General features: G+C 51.0%; 8 protein-coding genes across 8 annotated transcripts; 5 read left to right on the forward strand and 3 right to left on the reverse strand.

The window, feature by feature from the left end:
• Positions 1-10: 10 nt before the first annotated feature.
• LTR84_004917 (uncharacterized protein) lies at positions 11-718 on the reverse strand (the record flags this gene model as incomplete). The annotated part of the gene is made up of 1 exon (XM_064848490.1): positions 11-718. The coding sequence occupies one exon, from the start codon at positions 716-718 to the stop codon at positions 11-13; it is 708 nt and encodes a 235-aa protein (XP_064711114.1).
• A 534-nt stretch (positions 719-1,252) lies between these two features.
• LTR84_004918 (uncharacterized protein) lies at positions 1,253-2,968 on the forward strand (the record flags this gene model as incomplete). Its single annotated transcript, XM_064848491.1, has 1 exon — positions 1,253-2,968. The coding sequence occupies one exon, from the start codon at positions 1,253-1,255 to the stop codon at positions 2,966-2,968; it is 1,716 nt and encodes a 571-aa protein (XP_064711115.1).
• Positions 2,969-4,277: 1,309 nt separating this feature from the next.
• Positions 4,278-7,250, forward strand: LTR84_004919 (uncharacterized protein; the record flags this gene model as incomplete). Its single annotated transcript, XM_064848492.1, has 5 exons — positions 4,278-4,391; positions 4,462-4,558; positions 4,618-4,699; positions 4,752-4,795; positions 4,846-7,250. 5 exons carry the CDS (start codon positions 4,278-4,280, stop codon positions 7,248-7,250), a joined length of 2,742 nt encoding a protein of 913 aa, XP_064711116.1.
• Positions 7,251-8,090: 840 nt separating this feature from the next.
• LTR84_004920 (uncharacterized protein) lies at positions 8,091-9,210 on the forward strand (the record flags this gene model as incomplete). The annotated part of the gene is made up of 2 exons (XM_064848493.1): positions 8,091-8,217; positions 8,408-9,210. 2 exons carry the CDS (start codon positions 8,091-8,093, stop codon positions 9,208-9,210), a joined length of 930 nt encoding a protein of 309 aa, XP_064711117.1.
• Positions 9,211-9,359: 149 nt separating this feature from the next.
• On the reverse strand, positions 9,360-10,627 carry LTR84_004921 (uncharacterized protein; the record flags this gene model as incomplete). The annotated part of the gene is made up of 3 exons (XM_064848494.1): positions 9,360-9,831; positions 9,952-10,237; positions 10,561-10,627. 3 exons carry the CDS (start codon positions 10,625-10,627, stop codon positions 9,360-9,362), a joined length of 825 nt encoding a protein of 274 aa, XP_064711118.1.
• A 440-nt stretch (positions 10,628-11,067) lies between these two features.
• LTR84_004922 (uncharacterized protein) lies at positions 11,068-12,204 on the reverse strand (the record flags this gene model as incomplete). The annotated part of the gene is made up of 1 exon (XM_064848495.1): positions 11,068-12,204. One exon carries the CDS (start codon positions 12,202-12,204, stop codon positions 11,068-11,070), a length of 1,137 nt encoding a protein of 378 aa, XP_064711119.1.
• A 2,884-nt stretch (positions 12,205-15,088) lies between these two features.
• LTR84_004923 (uncharacterized protein) lies at positions 15,089-16,497 on the forward strand (the record flags this gene model as incomplete). Its single annotated transcript, XM_064848496.1, has 4 exons — positions 15,089-15,277; positions 15,339-15,555; positions 15,608-16,084; positions 16,205-16,497. The coding sequence occupies 4 exons, from the start codon at positions 15,089-15,091 to the stop codon at positions 16,495-16,497; spliced, it is 1,176 nt and encodes a 391-aa protein (XP_064711120.1).
• A 728-nt stretch (positions 16,498-17,225) lies between these two features.
• LTR84_004924 (uncharacterized protein) lies at positions 17,226-18,525 on the forward strand (the record flags this gene model as incomplete). The annotated part of the gene is made up of 5 exons (XM_064848497.1): positions 17,226-17,246; positions 17,314-17,332; positions 17,386-17,565; positions 17,621-17,771; positions 17,820-18,525. 5 exons carry the CDS (start codon positions 17,226-17,228, stop codon positions 18,523-18,525), a joined length of 1,077 nt encoding a protein of 358 aa, XP_064711121.1.
• Positions 18,526-18,932: the final 407 nt, after the last annotated feature.

Below are 18,932 nucleotides of genomic sequence, written 5' to 3' on the forward strand. Positions count from 1 at the left end.
TCGATGCGGCTCAAGATCGCTTCATGAATTTCAAGGCACCTCCTAATTTTGTAACCCTTGTCACGTCACGTAGGGTGAGGCTGATCCTCGTGTCTCTTTCGGCTTTGCCAGACTCAAATGGTTTCCTATCCCCAAGGTACTCCCAATTGATGATATGGTCATTGTCCAGATGATCGTCGACTGTGAGCTCGGAGATGCCGTGTAGGGTGTCGACGTACATATCCCCAAGTGTGACTAGCAGACTTCGTGGTTCTTGAAGGATGCGCCACGTAGGAGTGGCATTTCGCTCACCGGTCGCATTCTTTTTGTAGATGTCAAGGACCGTGTGACTCCCAAGGCTCACAGTGGCAGTTATCGGATTGTACGCCGGCCCGTCTACATGTGGCATGATGCCTTCTCCTGGTCTGTACTCATTTATCAAGACATGGTTTGGTGCCTGATGCGTTGAACCTTCGAAGTAACCATGCTCTTCCAGGCGATGCACTATTGAGTCAAGGAATGTCGGCATGGGTGCATCGATGAGGGCATCTTTGGAAGACCCAACCAGTGAGGATGGTAGTGAAAGGAGTCGACGATGGCTGAGAACGGTCCACCTAGACTGGGGAAGTCGCGCTATTTGGTCAAGAATCTGCTCTTCTTCTGCCGGAGTGATGAAGCTGTGTACATAGTGGCATGATGGTGGGAGGCCCGGAAGAACTGGAGAATCAATTGCAGACATTGGATCATCTGAAAGGTGGGCAAAAGGGAGACGATGAGAAGGTATTTGGTTTCTACAGACTTACAAAGACATTGAAGATGAGAATCATGGATAGCCGAGGAGTAGTCGAATCGTCTTGGTCTTCAAAAAGAAAAGAAGATCGCAAGCTGGGGAGGAACCGAACTTGAGTTTCCAGCAGCCTGAGTGATAGCGCAGCTTAACCGGGAAAGAAGAGGCGGAAGCTTCAGCCTTGTGGCGCCCAAGTGCAGCCTGGTCACACTGAACCAGCTACATATATTCAGGGAAAATATCTTCTAGGGACCACCTGGCATTCATAGTTGCTGAAACATAAATACTTCTTGTGGTTCTAGGGGTTATGGTGCGTTCAAACCGAGCCACATGGCTGCAGGTATCAGTTCTACGCATCTTCAATTTGACCACGTCATGATCACAAGCCATCTGATTAAAAAGAACTTTCCTTGCCTCCTAGTCGTCTAAAATCCCCATGCCAGTGTCCTTTTAGCACTCACGCCTCAAACGCTTGAGGCATCAACGATGAGCCAAAATTACGTGTCTCTGTATCGGCGGACCCTGGCAAGTCGACAACAGATCTACAATGATTCCATCGCGTCAGGGAAGTATCAACCATTCCTGTATCCCTGGGATTCGCTCTTCGCGCTCGTCCTCCTGCTTGCAGTTACCCTGACCCCACGACTACCAGCACGACTAGGGGTTGCGGTGCGATGGTTAGCATTTACTCTGATCTTCGCCCACAGCATTCATGTGATCCTTCATCGGAGAACTTTATGGTTTGCTGGTGGCTATGGGATTGGTCTATGCACAGCCTGGGGCACCATCATGTCCGGCGCACTACTAGTTTGCAATGATATCGAACATGACTTTTGTAGGCTAGAAGCACGCGAACTTCTACCCCAGACATCGGAAGTTGCCAGCAATGGTTCGACGATACCGTGTGCCTCTTCAAAGGCCAAGGACCCTACCAGTGCCTCTATAGACCTCAAGCGACGCAAGGTGCCGGGAGTCTACACAGCGACTGACATTAAGCAGCCCACATTCGCCAACTCTCAAGATGCAGCCACAAAACCATACAGGCTGGTATGGCAGGCCTTCCCGTACGACTCCAGTTGGCTGCACGTAATTGACTGGACCATGGACCTCGTCACAAGTTTCCGAGGAGTAGGCTGGAATCATCGGATACCTACGCTGGCAGAGATCGACGCACCCATTCCCCCGACACCTGCTATGAGACAGCATAAGCCGAGAGGGCAAGTCGATACGGAGCGTAAACCCACTGCTATCCCCCGGCAAACGCTTCGAGCCATGCAGCAGCGAGCTGTAGCTGACTTTATAGTCAGCTACCTTGTGTTGGACTTCCTCAAAACAACAATGGTCACCGATCCATATTTCATGGGTTTGGGAGGACTCGAGAGTCCAAGCCCTTGGCTGTGGCTATCAGCAATGACAAAAACAATACCAATCGCAACGAAATTCGTTCGACTAGTCATGTCCATGGCAGGGGTGGTAGCAGCACTAACCTTCATCTTCAGCCTCAGCCCACTCTTCTTCACGGTTGTTCTTCCAGCAGCTGTAGACTTTACCAAAGTCACGAGATCGCCTTTACTGGAGCCGTGGTTGTATCCACCTCAGTGGTATCCTTTGACAACATCAGTGCTGCAGACTGGACTCGCTGGGTTTTGGGGCAAATTCTGGCATCAGATGTTTCGATATGGCATTTCACAACCATCGCAAGCACTCATTCAGAGATTGGGCATGGATTCACGGGGCAATGGGGCTCGAATTATCCAGCTCTTGATCGCTTTCGGACTTTCAGGTTCGATTCACGCAGCAGCAAGTTTCACGTCCTTTTCAGTGGTGGGGACACATCCGCTTTCAGGGCCGCTCTCTTTCTTCCTCTTACAGTCACTTGGTGTATTTATACAAACACTCGCGACCAAGTTCTTGCACAAGGCCTTCTCCTGGATGAAATCCATGCCGCGAGTAGTGGGGAGGACAACAAATGTGCTGGTCACGTTGACCTTCCTTTATTTCACCGGTCCACTTTTAGCAAATGACTTTGCAAGGAGTGGCATCTGGTTGTTTGAGCCGGTCCCCATCAGTCTTCTTCGGGGATTTGGCTTTGGACCAGGAGGTAAGGACGAGGGGTTTTGGGCATGGTCGCAGGATGGATCTACGTGGGTGGGTTGGTGGCAAGGCAAAGGGTGGTGGGAAACTGGCTTAGCAATATATTGAAAAAGACAATTGGGCATAGATGGCAGCTCAAGAACTCTTGCGAGAAAAACAGAGACTGCGACATAACTACTCAAACGATGTCGAGCAACTGTATGTCGCATTGTGCATCTGCAGCACGGTAGAGGGCTCCTACCACGCGACTCCCAACGGGGCTGACGTCATTGGCTTTGATCAGTCCAGGAGGGTATCACTGGCACACAGATAGGCATTGCCACCCCGACAGCCCGATCCCCCAGCGGCTGCCTCGGAGCCTGTAAGGTTGCTCAAGGGTGGCCCGATCCCAAATCCCCATCTTGCTAAGAAAATCGTGGATGATTACCTAACTTTCGGCATGTTGCAACTTATGGAAGCTGAAACACTTCTCAGGCTGTCTCATAACCGGGTGCATGATTTCGATGTTGACCTCTACCTACGAGGTACCTAGTTAGATACAGAGTATCTTGCAAAGCTACATCTTCTCTTTGTGTGAGCGTCATTACTCGCAAAGCCTTCGATCATTGCCTTCGAAAGGTCCAGCATCAAGTGTCGGCCAGAAATCATCAGCCTGATCCTACTTTTCCCGAGAACCCCATTTGCCATCCCACACTAGTCCATACGGAGCAACCAGACTCAGACCAGTGCCCTAATTTAGTTGAACCCGCTCCTGCGACTTAGGTTCTCTCACAAAACCTAATAGGCATTGGGGAGTCGACTCGCGCCTAAGATTCCTCCTACCCAGCGCCTAAAGGCTAGGCTCTAGGTCTGATATTGTGCCTAGGCTTCCTGTCACCTGCTCTGCCACCAAACTCCCACAGACTGCGCCTATAGTCATTTGGTTACTCTACGCCTCAAGAGTCACCAACCAAGTCGTCCAAGATCCGCGACAGCAGCCCAACTCCATCAACCATCACATCCCAGCACGTCATATTCCATCTCTGACGGTTCAAGTTTTGCAAACCTTTGGTTTCATCATCCTAAACATCCATCCACGATATCCATACAAGGCTGCTACTTGCGCCTAGTTTCAAACTTCTCAACACCGCCTGCGCCTGCGCCTCCGCCTGTACCTGCGCCTTACCTGGAGAAGAGCGCGCGTCTCAGGCTTTTTGGCCCTATCGCACAACCACTGCAACTTCAAGTCCAACTGCGCTTCAACTGCTCTGTGACCCACCCCCGCGCCACCTGTTCTGTATCACCATCTTCCAACTTCACCCTCAACTCCCACCGCATCGCCCTACCCATCTCAGACTGTGTATCCCGTTCCTAGTCGGCTTGCGGTCCCTCCTCCACCGGTTGCTGATGTCCATCCGCTTTCCATCTCTTCTGCGTCATGGCAATGCAACCGCCGCTTGCCAACGACAAGAAGAGAGTCAAGGTCTATGAGCTGCGCGATAGTGACTGGTTTGACAGAGGTACTGGGTTTTGTACCGGACAGGTCATCAACGTAAGCTTCCGCTCGGGTCTCTCTCGATTTCAACATTGTAGCATGAACGCGCTGACACGTCCGCCAACAGGATGAACCGCGCATCTATGTTGAGTCCGAAGACCAACCCGATCGCATGTTACTGGAAACGCGCATCGTTAAGGACGATGGCTACCAAAAACAGCAAGGTCTGACTTCCAGATCTCCGAATTTTGTCCCTTGGTTGCGCATGGCTAATTCTCCTCAGACACACTGATCGTATGGACCGAAACAAATGGCACTGATATGGCACTGAGCTTTCAGGAAGCGGAAGGCTGCGCAGTTATCTGGTATATTCTTCTTCACATTCCTGCCACCAATGGTAAAATAACTGGTCGCTAGGGATTTCGTACACCAGGTTCAGCAGCAGCTCATGTCCCTTCCTGGTAAGCAGTTCGACACACGGTCAGTTGGAAATGCGCTAATTGACAACCAGACGACGGACTTTCAGACGATGCTCTCGAGAACATGACTTCCTCCTTTACCCTGAGCCTACCCGAACTCAACAACCTAGACGAAATAGAACAGAATATAAGGCACGCGAGTATAACGCAAGGCGGTAGAGAGGCTTTGGCAAAATTCTTGATCAGAGAGGAATATCTACTGAAGCTGATCCCCTTGGTGGATGTCGCTGAGGATTTGGAGAGTTTACCCGATTTACATCGACTCTGCAATATCATGAAGGCTCTAATATTGATGAACGATAATTCAATCATTGAATACCTAGTCACGGACGATGTCATCCTCGGCGTCGTTGGCGCGCTCGAGTACGATCCCGATTTCCCCACGCATAAAGCCAACCATCGAGTGTACCTGGCGGATGAATCGAGATATAAAGAGGTGGTTGAGATCAAAGACCAAAACATCAAGCGCAAGATCAGACAAACTTGGCGCCTTCAGTACCTAAAGGACGTTGTCCTCGCTCGGATTCTTGACGATCCCACATTCGGAGTCCTCAATTCTCTTATCTTCTTCAACCAAGTTGATATCGTTCAGCATCTCCAGAACAACACCACATTCCTCAAGGAACTCTTCGCCATTTTCAGCCTCGACAATACCGATGTCAAGAGGAAGGAACAGGCAGTTCATTTCCTCCAGCAGTGCGCTGCAATCGCCAAAACGCTACAGATGCAATCTAGGGCCAATTTACTTAACAATTTCATTGCCCATGGATTGTTCGCCGTCATCACATTTGCTGTCAAACACCCAGAGCCTTCAATGAGAACCACAGGCATCGATATACTGGTGGCTTTGTTGGACCACGATCCAAGCATGATGCGCGGTTATATGCTCAAAGCTGTCCATGAGAAGAAAACCCCCCTGACAGATACCTTGATTGAATTGTTACATGCCGAAACGGATTTGGGAGTCAAGAACCAGCTAGCCGATGCGATCAAGATCTTGCTAGATCCTCAACCTCCCTCGAATGACCAAATGGGAAATCGACAAAGCTCCGAGTTCATGACGAAACTGTCACGGCCGCAACCCACACCTACACAAGCTGCCAATGAGCAATTTGCGCAAGACAATTTTGATCGATCATGTCGGAAACTGTTCCAGCCCTTGAAGACCTTGGAATTCAGAGATTCCCTTCAAAATTTCAGCTATCAAGAGGTGTCTTTATATGGGTACCTCATTGATATTCTGACCTTCTTCGTCCGACAACATTCCATGAGAAGCCGACCATTTGTATTGTCAGAGAATTTAGGCCCACGTGTTGCACAGTTACTCAAAGTCCCTCAAAAGCCTCTAAAATTGACTGCATTAAAGTTTTTCAGAACGGCTGTTTCCCTGCAGGATGGATTCTATGCAGCACAGGTGGTCAAGAGTGGAGCATTCGACGCCATACTAGATATTGTGATCGACACCATGCCCAGGGACAATCTCCTAAACTCTGCTTGTCTTGAACTTTTCGAATTTATCCGAAAGGAGACTATCAAACAGGTTATTGTTCACCTTGGGCAACATTATCGGGAAAAACTTCAGAACATCACGTACGTTGATACGTTCGAAAATCTTTTGATCAGATTCGAACAACTCACCACAGAACCTCCACCTGAACATGAGCATACTTTGTTCAGTCAAGACGATGCAACCCCGCCGATGAATAGAACCCATCTGAACGGAAGATGGCAAGGGCTCGCCGACATGGACTCAAACGAAGAGGATTATTTCAACACTTCTGATGACGATGAAGACGACAGAGATGATGGCGCAGACCAAGAAAATGTGAAGGATGTTTCAGAGAGGATGCAATGGCATCGAAGACGAATGAAGAATGAGATGATGAATGGCAGTGCTTCTCCAATCAGCAAGCCACTGGTCGACTACCCGGACGATGATGAGGACGAAACGATGGACTCCAAGATGGTGGGTCAATCGCAGGCACCACTAACTCCAGATAGCAGTAAGGACGCGTCTTCACCAGAAGCCAAAGCAGTCCCGGAAAAGACACTCGAACCATCACCGGATATCAAGTCAGCAGCCGAGGTAGAAGGACAGGCTCCACCAGAAAGGCTTGCGGAAAAGCGGCGAAGACAGGACGATGATGAAGACGACGAACTAGGAAAATTGAGCGGAGGTCCCAAACGTCGCAATTCATCATCCAGTGTTTCCAGCCTTTCATCTCAGGGATCCTTGCGTAGGAAGAAAGGGTTTCTGAGATCCAAACAAGCTGCCGACAGTGCAACCACTACCAACGCCGATACGGAGAATCATGTCGAAGGACGAAAACCGCGAAAGATTGCCATCAGTCTGTCCAATGCTACGAATAAAGCAGAGGAAAAAAGCAAAGCAAAATTGCAAAACAAGTCGGCCGTTGAGGCTAAGGAACAAGGATGAACTGGAGATATATGATATTTGCTCGTACTGGCGATGGTGTTCGAAGGAGTCCGACTGTGTACCAATAAATCCATGAGAAACAGGACGAGGTGAAGATTTCTAATGGGACTCTGCTCTGCATGAGGAATGACGGCGTTGAACTCGGAGCGGAGAGAAGAAACAACTCCCTTTGGGGACCACTGGCATTCTTCTTGGGCTTCCATCAAGGTTTGACGAGGACCCTGCTTCGGGGCTTAAGGACTACTCTTGAGTCGACTCTGGGCAGAAAGTAACTATTATTTTTGTGAATAGTAGGCGCAGTGTGGCAAGGCATTGATCAGGTCAAGCACAGAAGAATTGGTCTGCCGAGAAGGTCGGGTCAGGTATCAGGTATAAACACTGACCAGCTCTTGCTTGGACCGAACAATTTGTACTATTCCTCTTGCTTCCACTTATGAATATATATCATGCTCGCCGCAAAATTGACCGATCCCACTACGGATCGTCGAGGTTGTGTTTTCCAAACCCGCAGCAAGGGCAGTCTTCTTTCTGCAAGGTGTCCCCCACTCACTTGTGATCTCGACATTAGTCAATGATAAGACGTATTCGGACGTCAGCGACAATGTCCCGCATTGGCAACTTCAGAACCTCTCACTGCAGGACTATTTAACCTTTAATCCACCATGCCAACTTAAAAGGCTTTCGGTGAGTCATATTGCACTATGACTATAGTATATCATCTCTTCTCGTGAGACTACCCGTCCTTCCTTGATACGGTGTGTATTCCTTTGGAGGAACAACAGCGAGTTCCTTCAAGGCGACCTTTCAAGGCTTTCCACTTGCTCCCACACTACATACACCATGACTCAAGCACCGGCCGAATATTCTCACGACCATGTCATTCTCCTCCTCGATACACCTGAGTTCGAGAGGCCGCCGGCCTGGCTAGCTGACAACTTCAACATCATCGAGGGGGGCACTCATGCAGGTAAGTCTGGACGTGGGACCGCGTGGAGCGCTGTGCTTTTTGATCCACAGGAACCCTCCCATTGTTTCCCCCTGGACACCATGTTGCAAAATTGCTACCTAGTCAGATGACACCCTGACGAGAAGTCATGATGTTTGAATGAGACATCAAATTTCAAGGCATCATCAGCTCACTGCATCCATTTTCACAGGGGGCTCGTCACGCAACAAACTCATCATCTTCGAGGACGGCACGTACATCGAGCTCCTGAACTGGATCGGCAAGCCGGCCGAGTTTTTCGACTGGGCCGGGAAAGCACCGGGCCTGATCGACTTCGCACTGACGTCTTCAACGCAGTCAGCCCGGGAAACACACGACTCCGTCGCCAAGCGCCTCAACTCGTCAACATCACAAACCCTGGCCGGAGACGGCGCGCTCGGCGTGCGCTTCAAAGACCCGCTGCACGGCGGGCGGAAGCGCAAGGACGGCAAGCAAGTCGAATGGTACGTGACGAAGCCGCGGTTCGACAACGGCGCGTCGAACGTGCCGAGACCGATCGAGCAGTGGTTCCCGACGGGGAGGCTCGACACCCCGTTCTTCTGCCATGATGTGACGGAGCGGAGTCTGCGTGTGCCGCATGCGGAGTCCGGGATTGCGACGCACCCTTCCGGCGCGAAGGGTATTCTGAGCGTCGATGTCGTCGTGCCGCGGGACAAGGTGTCCGCTTATGCGGCGCTGTATGCGAGTGTTACGGGTGCGGAAGCCAAAGGTGACGAGGAGGGTGGTGGGGACAATGTGCACTTGAAGCTGGCCTCACCAAATGGCGAGTCGCTGAGGGGTGTGCGTGATCGTGTAGGTGTTGTCATTCGTGCGCCGAGTGGTGAGAGCGACGAAACGTGGGTCAAGGAGCGTGGTGTCGGCATCAGAGAAATCAAGATCTACGTTCCTGGGAAGGCTAAGGAGACGCCGCTTGATGATACGGGCATTGGCAGTAGTGTGTTCTTCGTCGGCTGAGCCCCTAGCTTTCAGCACGATAGCCAGAATTGAAAGACCAGGACGAGCGACCGGAAGTAAAGCTTTAAGGACGATTGTATCGGTGGAATAACAGACCATCATGAAATCTAGAGTAGCAGCATGAAATATTTAACAATGATAACTTGGCCTCAAAGCTTCGATTCCCTTCCATTCCCACTCGCAGCCTCGGGGCCATCAGCATCAACATGCAACCCAACCCTTAACCTTGCGCCCCCATCGAGACTGACGTCCTCGCCATTGACATAACTCCCTGCCGCACTACATAGATAAACCACCAGACCCGCAATGTCCTGCGGTCTGCCCAATCGCCCGAGCGGGTTCTGCTTACCTACCACACCCTCACCGCCGAGGTAGTCGATCTGCGGTTGGGCGAGGCGCGATGGGAAGAAACCTGGAGCGAGGACGTTCGTCGTGATATTCTTTGGCGCTAGCTCGAGGGCCAGGTTGCGGCCTAGATGGTGGGTTGCGGCCTTCGAGACAGAGTACATGATTGCCCCACGGGCGCCGACGTGCGGAACGATGATTCCCCCGACAGAGGAGGTTATCAGGACGCGTGAAGGCGAGGTTGGTGTTGCCGGTGCGGCGAGTAGGGGGACCATGCTGTTCGTGATAGTTTGTCAGTTGGAGGTGGCTTAACAAACGGGGACATGTCTGTCCGACTCGAGATGGAGGGCCAGGAGAACAGATGAGAAAAGGAGAGGGGATCAAGTGGTAACCTACAATCGCACCAGATTGAAGACGCCTCGTACGTTGAGATCGAGGGTCTTCTGACTCTTCCAGTCCTCGAACTCTTCAAACGGACCACCCCAACTGCTTGCAGCATTGGCCATAAGGATGTCCACGCCTTTCTTATTTGACTTCCGGACCTCGCTCTCGACCTCATTGACGAATTTCTGGATCTGGTCCGTGTGACCGACATTGGCGACGATGGGGACTGCTCGGCCGACGATGCCAGGAATGGCGTTGAGCTGGTCCGCCGCGGCGGTCAGGTTTGTCGCATCGCGGGCTGTAATTATCACCAGAGAACAGCCAGCCTGGAGGAGCGCTGCTGATGCGTACAGTCCTATTCCTCGGGACGCTATATTCCATCGAATAATCGGTTCACCGTCAGCTTGTTCTTCTGATTGCTGACCTTGATTAATGGGTGACGTGACACCAGGACAGGTAGACAGTTCGAAGGAACATCAAAGCGTCCAGGATCAACACCAAGAAATGCTTGGGATGCTGGCTTTCAGGACCATGGAGCAACCCAGGAGTAAGTACTCCCAGAGTCACCATCAGAAGCGACGATACTCATAATTTGATACGCAGTGACTGGGAAAGACTTACCCCCGGTGATAACAGCAACCTTCCCATCCAGTCTGAACAGACTATTGAAGCCCTCGATTTCTGCCATCACACTTAAAGGTAACGGATATCTTGCTGAAAGATCCTCCCAGTAGCTGAAGCAATGTCTGGAGTTCCTTCGTTATCGGCCTAAACCACGCACCTGGTCTGCGGAGGGTCTTTCAGAGAAGATACCAGGATGGCAAGGTCTCTTTCACCATTCGACCCCTTCCTGGGTATCTGGTGCCCATTGTCATAAATCCTTGGAGACGTGAAGACTCTGTGGGGAAGCTGGAAGGTTGACATCGGCTGTCCGAGATGGACCTCGGTTTCATCAACCAATCGTATCAACTTGGCAGAGGGTCCCGGAATATTGAGGCCGAGCCGAGTATATTGACTAATGTTCAATGTTTGTATTGGGTTCTGGTATTCATTGTACAATCTAGGTACAGATGCTGTGTGTCTAATAGACAGCTATGTTGTGTGATGCTCATACTTAGCCACATAGAATCAAGCCAAATTGATCATGCTGCCTGCCACATTATTCCAGCTTGCCTGGTCTTTACTGGGTCGTGCTCTATGGCCCCGATCTGTATCTTGACTGGGCTTTCTCCCTTTCCTCATATTGCGTTGATCCCGACTTTTGAGTTCTTTCTGTTGGATGAGCATATTCCGCTCCTGCTCACTTAACATGACTTTCTTCAGAGGCGAATCTGCCGGAACTTCAAACTCTGACTCTGAAAATCCAAGTCCCGAGGTTGAAACTTGAAGTCTTGGCAATTTGGGTCCCTCTGGTTCAGCCGGCATCTCCTTCAGGTTCCCGTCAAATTTTGTTTGATTCAGTCCGCCTACACAGTGGCTGTGGCTGTGGATATGAGCAAATCGACGTGGGGAGCTGTCGACATGACGAGTTAGAGACTCAACATCCTCAGATTGAGATCTGATCCTGCTGTGGCGCATCTTTTCCAAAGACTGTCCTACCGGTGCAGTGAATGCCTGCCCCTGCTGGAACGAGGGACGAGCACGAGAATCCACACCAACCGGTACGGTCTTTGTCCTTTTTGCTTCGATGGAAGCAGCAACCTGAGCTAGAGAATTCGGTAAGACATCGAGGGAGTTGATGGGTATGATCGTGACCGGAAGTTGAACGGCAACGGTCTTGAACATTTTCACGGTGACTACCACGTTCACGATATATCGAATTTCAAAGTACCTTCCGGTACTGATGGTAACATGACCCCTAGGAGCTTCAAGCTCGATTGTCCTGACGTCGGATGAGTGAGCACCAATACCATCCCAAGTAGTCGAGCTCTTGATAGCATTGACACTGACTATATCCGTATCAGTCTTGCGGGGGAGGCGTAGATAATGAACAGTCTTTTCCGACGTGCCAAATGGAGGATGGGTATACCACAGAATTGTCTTTTCCAACTGTACCTCGATCTTCTTGATATTTCTGGGGGTGTTATTGGAGATATGGACATCAATGAATATGAGTGCCCCGTTGACCCACGTCTGTCGATGTAGTCCAGCTGTGAGCTTGACGGTCTGTATATCCGGTTCACGCGAGAGATAAAGCGTGTCTGCCGCAATCAGAGGACTCGAGAGACTGGCCAATGCTTTCTCCGGATCGTGTATCGTGAGCATTTGAACGCTCCAAGTCTGTCTGATTGTGCTTCTCTTATCTCCAACTTTTATTGTGACTGATGGGCAGAGGAGATATCGAATTGCTGCTTGTCTGGAGGAATACGGAGGGGGGCCCAGCTTCAATGGTAGATTGACACAAAAAGGAACGATGGCATTGGCAGACTTCAATTCCCACCATAGTTCTGGACCTTCCTCGGGGTGAGGTGAAATGACCAAGGACGGAGGTGGTGAATTGTTGTCGTCGAATAATTCCGTAGCGAGTGACAGAAATACCTAACGTCTGCCATCGCTGATTTCTTCCACACCGATGATATCAATAGATGCCTTTGAGATGTAAATGGGCTTCGTCTTTGGCTTTCGGGGTGCTTTACCGTCAACCTGAATTGACAGTTGACCTTCAGCAGTTCCACCACCCACAAACAAAGGTGAGGCCAGACGGATCGAAATCTCAACTCGGGGATGTTTTAGACTTCCATTGTCCAGGACATCGTGTGGTGAGTTTGTTCGGACAAAGGTACGAGCGAAGGAAGGCCGAAGGAGTTCGGAGGACTGAGCTGCTCTATTCAAAGCTCTTCGTACAGGAGACTCTGCCCTGCCACGATCGGGGATGACTTTACTGGTGTCTTCCAATTCAGGTACTTTCCACGAAGGCAAGTCTTGGATGGAGTTCTGACGAGAGCCGCCTATGCTCCGGGAAAAGATGCTTGCTGATGATCGCCTCTCCTGCACCTGTCGGAGGGGCAGGCTGAGTTGTCGTGAATTCATCAAAGAACAAATGAAGAGATTGTGGTGTTTGTATTTGAGACGAAAGAATCTTGACGAAATGTGTTTACCAAGCAGTGTTGCAGAGGAGTCGGTAGTGAGGATTTGTCCCTACCGAGTACTAGGGCTGCACTGTGAGGCAGGTTGCTGCCTTGGGTGAGCATCGTGTCCCAAGGGCAAGAGCGACACAGAACAACATAGTAATACCTCCGCTGGCTACATAATTAGGAGATGCTCCCTCTGCTCCTGGCAAGGACCCTTTACGATCTTTCCAGACCTACCTGCTTAGGTAGTCACCTTACAGGTACCGATACCCAGAGTGCAATATCGGTGAACACTCCATGTTGGTGACAAACGAGTTGTGCGACAACCTTTTCGCTCTTGCAGCCCTAGTACTCGGTACGGATACCTCACTCCCACTTGCTTCCCCATCACTGTACAGGAGGTAGTTAGTGATTGTGGCTGCAGTGACTGCTGGGCGGGGAATCAATGATCTGCCAACTTCCAGTTGGAAGTTCGGGACTTGAATTGGAAGATCTCTAATCCCCAGCACTACAGGCTGCAGGCCGTGGGCTATTGACAGGGCGTGACTCAGGACAGGGCGTGACTCAGGACAGCTACTTGGGTCGAACATGACGGGTTCGCGTGATTCTCACAATTGGCAAACTGCACGTCCATGTTCCCATGTGAATCATTGTTGGACCAGTCCAAGCCATAGTGCAGCAACAATGTTGAGACGGTCGGCAACTTCTCGTTGGAGAGGATATCCAATACCCTGCCGTGCCAGCCCATTCAAGCTCAGGTGCTCTCCTGGACACGGTAGAGTTCGTAAAATGACATTGGCAATCCGAATCAAGATAGTCACGGGGCTGCACCTCCTCGGCGGGTACCGTGGTTTTCAGAAAGGAGGTTGGTCCCAACTTCGAACTCTACCAAGATTACGGAGTACTTCGTAGGGGTAGTTTTAGGTGTCAGATCCCTACCAAGTTTTGTGCACAGGGAGATGCGGTAGGCGCCGTTAGGGGCTCTTAGGCTTCGCCGGGACTGCGTGACCACTGACCAGTGAGCACCATGGGTGTCCTCCAATGTCCTCCAATTAAGGGCGGCACTGGGCAGGCCACCACGGTGCACGGAGGGCCTGCTGGGGGGTCGTTCCCTCCACGGAGAAAGGCGATCAAACTAAAAGGCGGGGGTTTCCACTAAACAGGGGCTAGTGACATTCAGGTTGTTCTTGTCGCTCCTAGGCGTGATTAGTGGAACATCTGATGTGCAAAGGCGCTCGCCTGACGTTCGATCAGCCTTGCTCGAGCCTTTCTATCTTGAGCTCTAGTTTGCTTCTCTATGCTGGATCTGGGCATGGTTCGCGGATGGCGTACTGCTTCATTGGTGCCCCAGCTATCCCCCGTCCCAAGCAGTGAAAATTTTCTTCCACGTGGCGTATTGGTTCCAATGTCCGAATGCAATGGCAGAGTTTTCACGCTGCTTTGCTTCAGATGCGAACAACCTCGTCAGAGGACGAAGCGAGATGTTGGTTGCTAACTTGCTAGGATTCTGAACCCCCACCTCCAAACCACATGTGGAAGGACCATGATCGCCCGAGACCCGTATACCACCCTCTGAGCGAATTCGGAACCCAGTTCCACGCTGCGCATCACTTTTCCCCAAGGCCCCATCGCTGCCAGCATGGTTTTGCTTCTCAATTCCGAGACTGAAACGCGTCCTTGAACAAAGTCCTCGCCTAACTCTTCCAACCTGCTTTCTCCAGGAGAGAGACAGTATCCTGCAAAGCTTGGACCCTTCATCGAATGTGAAAACTGCTACCAATCCTGAGCGACTGGCCCCTCTTGTCTCCTCCGCACCTCTCCCCTCTTGTCAAAGCGTGCAAATTTTTGTTAGCTCATTGAATTACCTCACAACATTCCGCCTCCGGCCCTGTTCATTGCTTTACGTCTCTTATCTCTATTTCTGATTGTCACCTATCTCTCTTCTTACGTTACTGTTATCAATTCTCCCAGACCAGGCGCGCGTCTAATCTGCTATCCTGGTCATTGATCTCGACCCGTATCGGCGCTTATGCCAGGCACGTTGCATTAGACTCGGTAGCCTGGGCCCTGGAGAAGGCATGGGCTCCGTCGCCAACACCGACGTCACAATACCCGATGCTGTGGTACCAAAGCGCGAGCTAAGCATCGAAGACTATCTGTCCGACACACCATCCTCTGTCGATGGCAATGATACTCTTGAAGGAAGCTCCGAGCAACCCAATCCGGAACCGACACCTGCTCCTAAGCGCAAAGGCGGAAGGAAACCAGTAAGCACGATGGACTCGTGGCGGAGATGAGAAGAAGCAATTCACTCATGGATGCATCTAGATTTATGCGACATCTGAAGAACGGAAACAACGCAATCGTCAAGCCCAGGCAGCGTTCCGCGAACGACGAACCGAGTATATCAAGCAACTAGAGACGACCATTCAGCATCATGAAGAAACTTTGCAAAACCTACAGCAAAGTCACCGTGCTGCCGCCGATGAGTGTCTCATGCTGAGGTACAAAAACTCCCTCCTAGAACGCATCCTGCTTGAAAAAGGTAAATCTTGAACTGTTCCATGCATGTGTTCACCACTCACCATCGACTATAGGTATCGATGTCCAGGCTGAACTAGCATTAAAAGGGAGCCCCAACCTCCGCCCTCATCGAGGACCTCCCGTAACCGGGCAGGCATCGCCAATGCAGAAGGCCATGTTGAGTCGACAGCAACAGGCTCGTAATCGACCTGTGATGGCGCCACCTATTCAGACTGTAAATTCATCTTCCCAGATTGGTGGACAACGGAATTTTGCCGGCTCACCTACAGCACAGCCTACCCCCCCTTCACAGCAGTCCTCACCTTCCACGGCGAGATCCCCCGGTTTTGCTATGCATGGTGGCATGACCTCACCGGCAACCGACATTGCTGGATCCCAGCAACCGCAGCAACAACCACAGGCACGGCCATTGCCTCCACAGCATCCTTCCTATGCATCCCAGCCAAGATCACATGCTCGGACAATGTCACACCCGGCGACGACCCAGCCTTATCCTCCCCGAACTCAACCAACACCCACAGTGCAGGACAGTTATTACCCTGCTTCATTCCAGAAGCATTATTCTCAACTCGGCAAGCTGACCCCTTCCTCTCCCCCTTCCCCCCTGCTTGTGGAGCTTTGTTCGTCCTAGACTGAATCCGTGAGTACAGAACAGGAGTACGATGCCCAGCCGGACATCGTCGACGAAATGGATGCCGAAGACGTCGATACCGATTCATTCATTCCGAACTTTCGATTACCACCAACTACCTCGACCGCGATGTCGATAGGGATGCACGCTTCTCCGCCCATGACAACAAGTGGAGCAAGCGATGGTGGCGGAGGCATAGGATCTCTGATCGATCCCTATGACCCCATGCTGGATGCAGATCCGTTCGGCCTGACTGCTAGTATGCATTTTCCTAATCCTTACACTTATCCTCCAATGCAACCCAGAAGATGATTTATTGGGACATGGGAACGATATGATACCTACATTTTTCTTTGGAATGTGGACATTTGTTCACCATAGCATTGTACTGGGAGGTGGACTTAGCGAAGGCGTAAAGTGGGACTACTGGGAGGCACATTATACGTTTTTCGTTTTGCATTCCCTTGGTCCAACTTCGACGACCACAGGATACCATAATTTGCATGCATGTACATAGTTAACTGGTGAGAAATACTGTAAATGTTTTCTAAGGCGGTCCCCGAAATGACTTCGTCCGACGAGTTGAGGTTCGGAGTTGTAACCTTGAACTCGGAAGGGCACTCAGTCAATCACCACTCACCAGTTCTGCAGGATTCCTTCCGAAACCCTCTTGAACCTTGTGATTCATTAGATGATTGAGTACTTGCAGCGGGTAGCAGTACATCTTTCAGGTTGAAGATGCAACTTGAAATTGATGAGGTGCTCACGTGATGAGTATTTGCCCTGACGCCAAGCACCGCTAACCCGTTGATGGCTTAGAGCCAAACTAATCACTCAATTCATTGCAGTGCAGAACAATTGCACCAATTTACCGGAACTTTGCAAGTTGCACCCTCATCTGTCAGGCACACATCCCACTCGACTTGACACCGTCCTGCATTTGAGGACTGTTGTCTCGGTCGAGAGTCTCACTCATCTCAGCTAAAGTTGGAGTTTCAGTAAAGCACGCCTTCACGGAAGGCGCTCGAGAGGTAAACGTCATGGCGGACGTCAAGAGCAAGGTGAGCATCAATTTTGAGAAGACAGTCTCCATTTGAGCTACAACCAGCTAATATTCATTATCTCCAGAACCTCTACGAGCTTTTGGGTATGAGTTTCTGCGCTTCTGCTATAGCACCAACCTAACCAACTCACTCTCAGGCAACACCTCGGATCAAGATTCTGATCGCGAACCCGAACCACCCACCAAAACCATTGAGAAACCCACAGCTCGTCTTGGAAAACGTGATGCGCCTGCTTCTGCACCTGCAGATTCGGGTGTGAGTAGTCGCGGAGGCCGTGGTGGGCGACGTGGTGGTGGATTCTCCGGAAGTGAAGCAGGTAAATGAATACTGGGCAACAATCAATGAAGATCGACATGACTGATGAGTACAAGCATATCGCAATCGTACCACTGGCCGAAACTACAACCGTGATCAAGGCACTGGTGAAAAGACTGAAGATGGCAATCGTGGTGCTCGACGTGGCGGCCGTGGTTCTGGCGGCCCTCGTCGCGGCGGCGATCGTCACAGTCGTACTGACAGAGCGTGGGTGTCCCATCAATCACCGTGTGTTTTGAGCTAACTTGCCTCAAGGGATCACGAGAAACAAGTTGGACATGGCTGGGGAGAAAACACCGGTGAAGGTGAATGGGCGGATGAGAAAGCAGGCGAAGCTATCGCTTCACAAGAAGTCAAAGAAGGCGGCTGGGATGCTAACGCAGAGGCTCCAGCTGCTACTTCTGGTGGCGATGCGTTGCCCGAACAAGAGCCCGAGCCAGAAGACAACAGCAAATCCTACGCTGATTACTTGGCCGAACAAGCTTCCAAGAAATTGAGTGATCTCGGTCTCAAAGAAGCCCGTGCACCTAACGAGGGATCCAAGGAGAACAAGAAGTGGAAATCTGGAAAGGAGATCACCAAAGAGGAGGACGAAGATTACTTCAAGGGTGAGGAAAAGGCCAAACGCGAGCGTGCTCGGGAGCCCAAGAAGGAGTTCCTCGACATTGACTACAGCTTCAAGGAGCAAGCGCGCGATTCTCGTGGTGGTGGCCGAGGCGGTCGTGGTCGTGGTCGTGGCGAGTTCCGCGGTGGCGATCGTGGTGACCGTTCCGAACGTCCTGAACGTAGCGAGCGTCCTGATCGTGGCGATCGTGGCGATTTCCGTGGCCGCGGCCGAGGTCGTGGTGAACGAGGTGAATATCGCGGTCGTGGCGGCCGTGGCCGTGGTGGCAATGAAGCCTCCGGCTCTCAGGTCGCAGTCGACGATACTACTGCCTTCCCGAGTCTGGGAGGTAAATAGAGCATACGTCTGACGTATTCGATCAAGCCGAACACTTGCAGAATCATCAATCACAACGCACATCGATCATCATATCACATCATCCTTTTCGAACACCAACCGATTTGTCTTTGTAAAGGGCACATTCACTGACCATACGTCAAAACGCTTCCTGTTGTCGCGGAGCCTTCGACCCTATGTCGGGATAATGCATTTGCAAGAGCAAGATCGGAATTGCCACCAGTGAAATCAGTTCTTGCAGTAAACCCCAAAAGCATAGAGCAACTCGGTATAGGAGGAATTTTGTTCTACTATCTCAAGAGGGCCATCTTTAAGGTCAGCTTGGAATCGTGTAACATATGTTCTTGCCTTGAACATCGTTGCCTTCAGAATGGAATTTCAATTGAGCTTTTCTTGACGTGCCCTTC

Source organism: Exophiala bonariae, assembly GCF_035927105.1.
Source record: "Exophiala bonariae strain CCFEE 5792 chromosome Unknown scaffold_2, whole genome shotgun sequence".
Classification (NCBI taxonomy): Eukaryota; Fungi; Ascomycota; class Eurotiomycetes; order Chaetothyriales; family Herpotrichiellaceae; genus Exophiala; species Exophiala bonariae.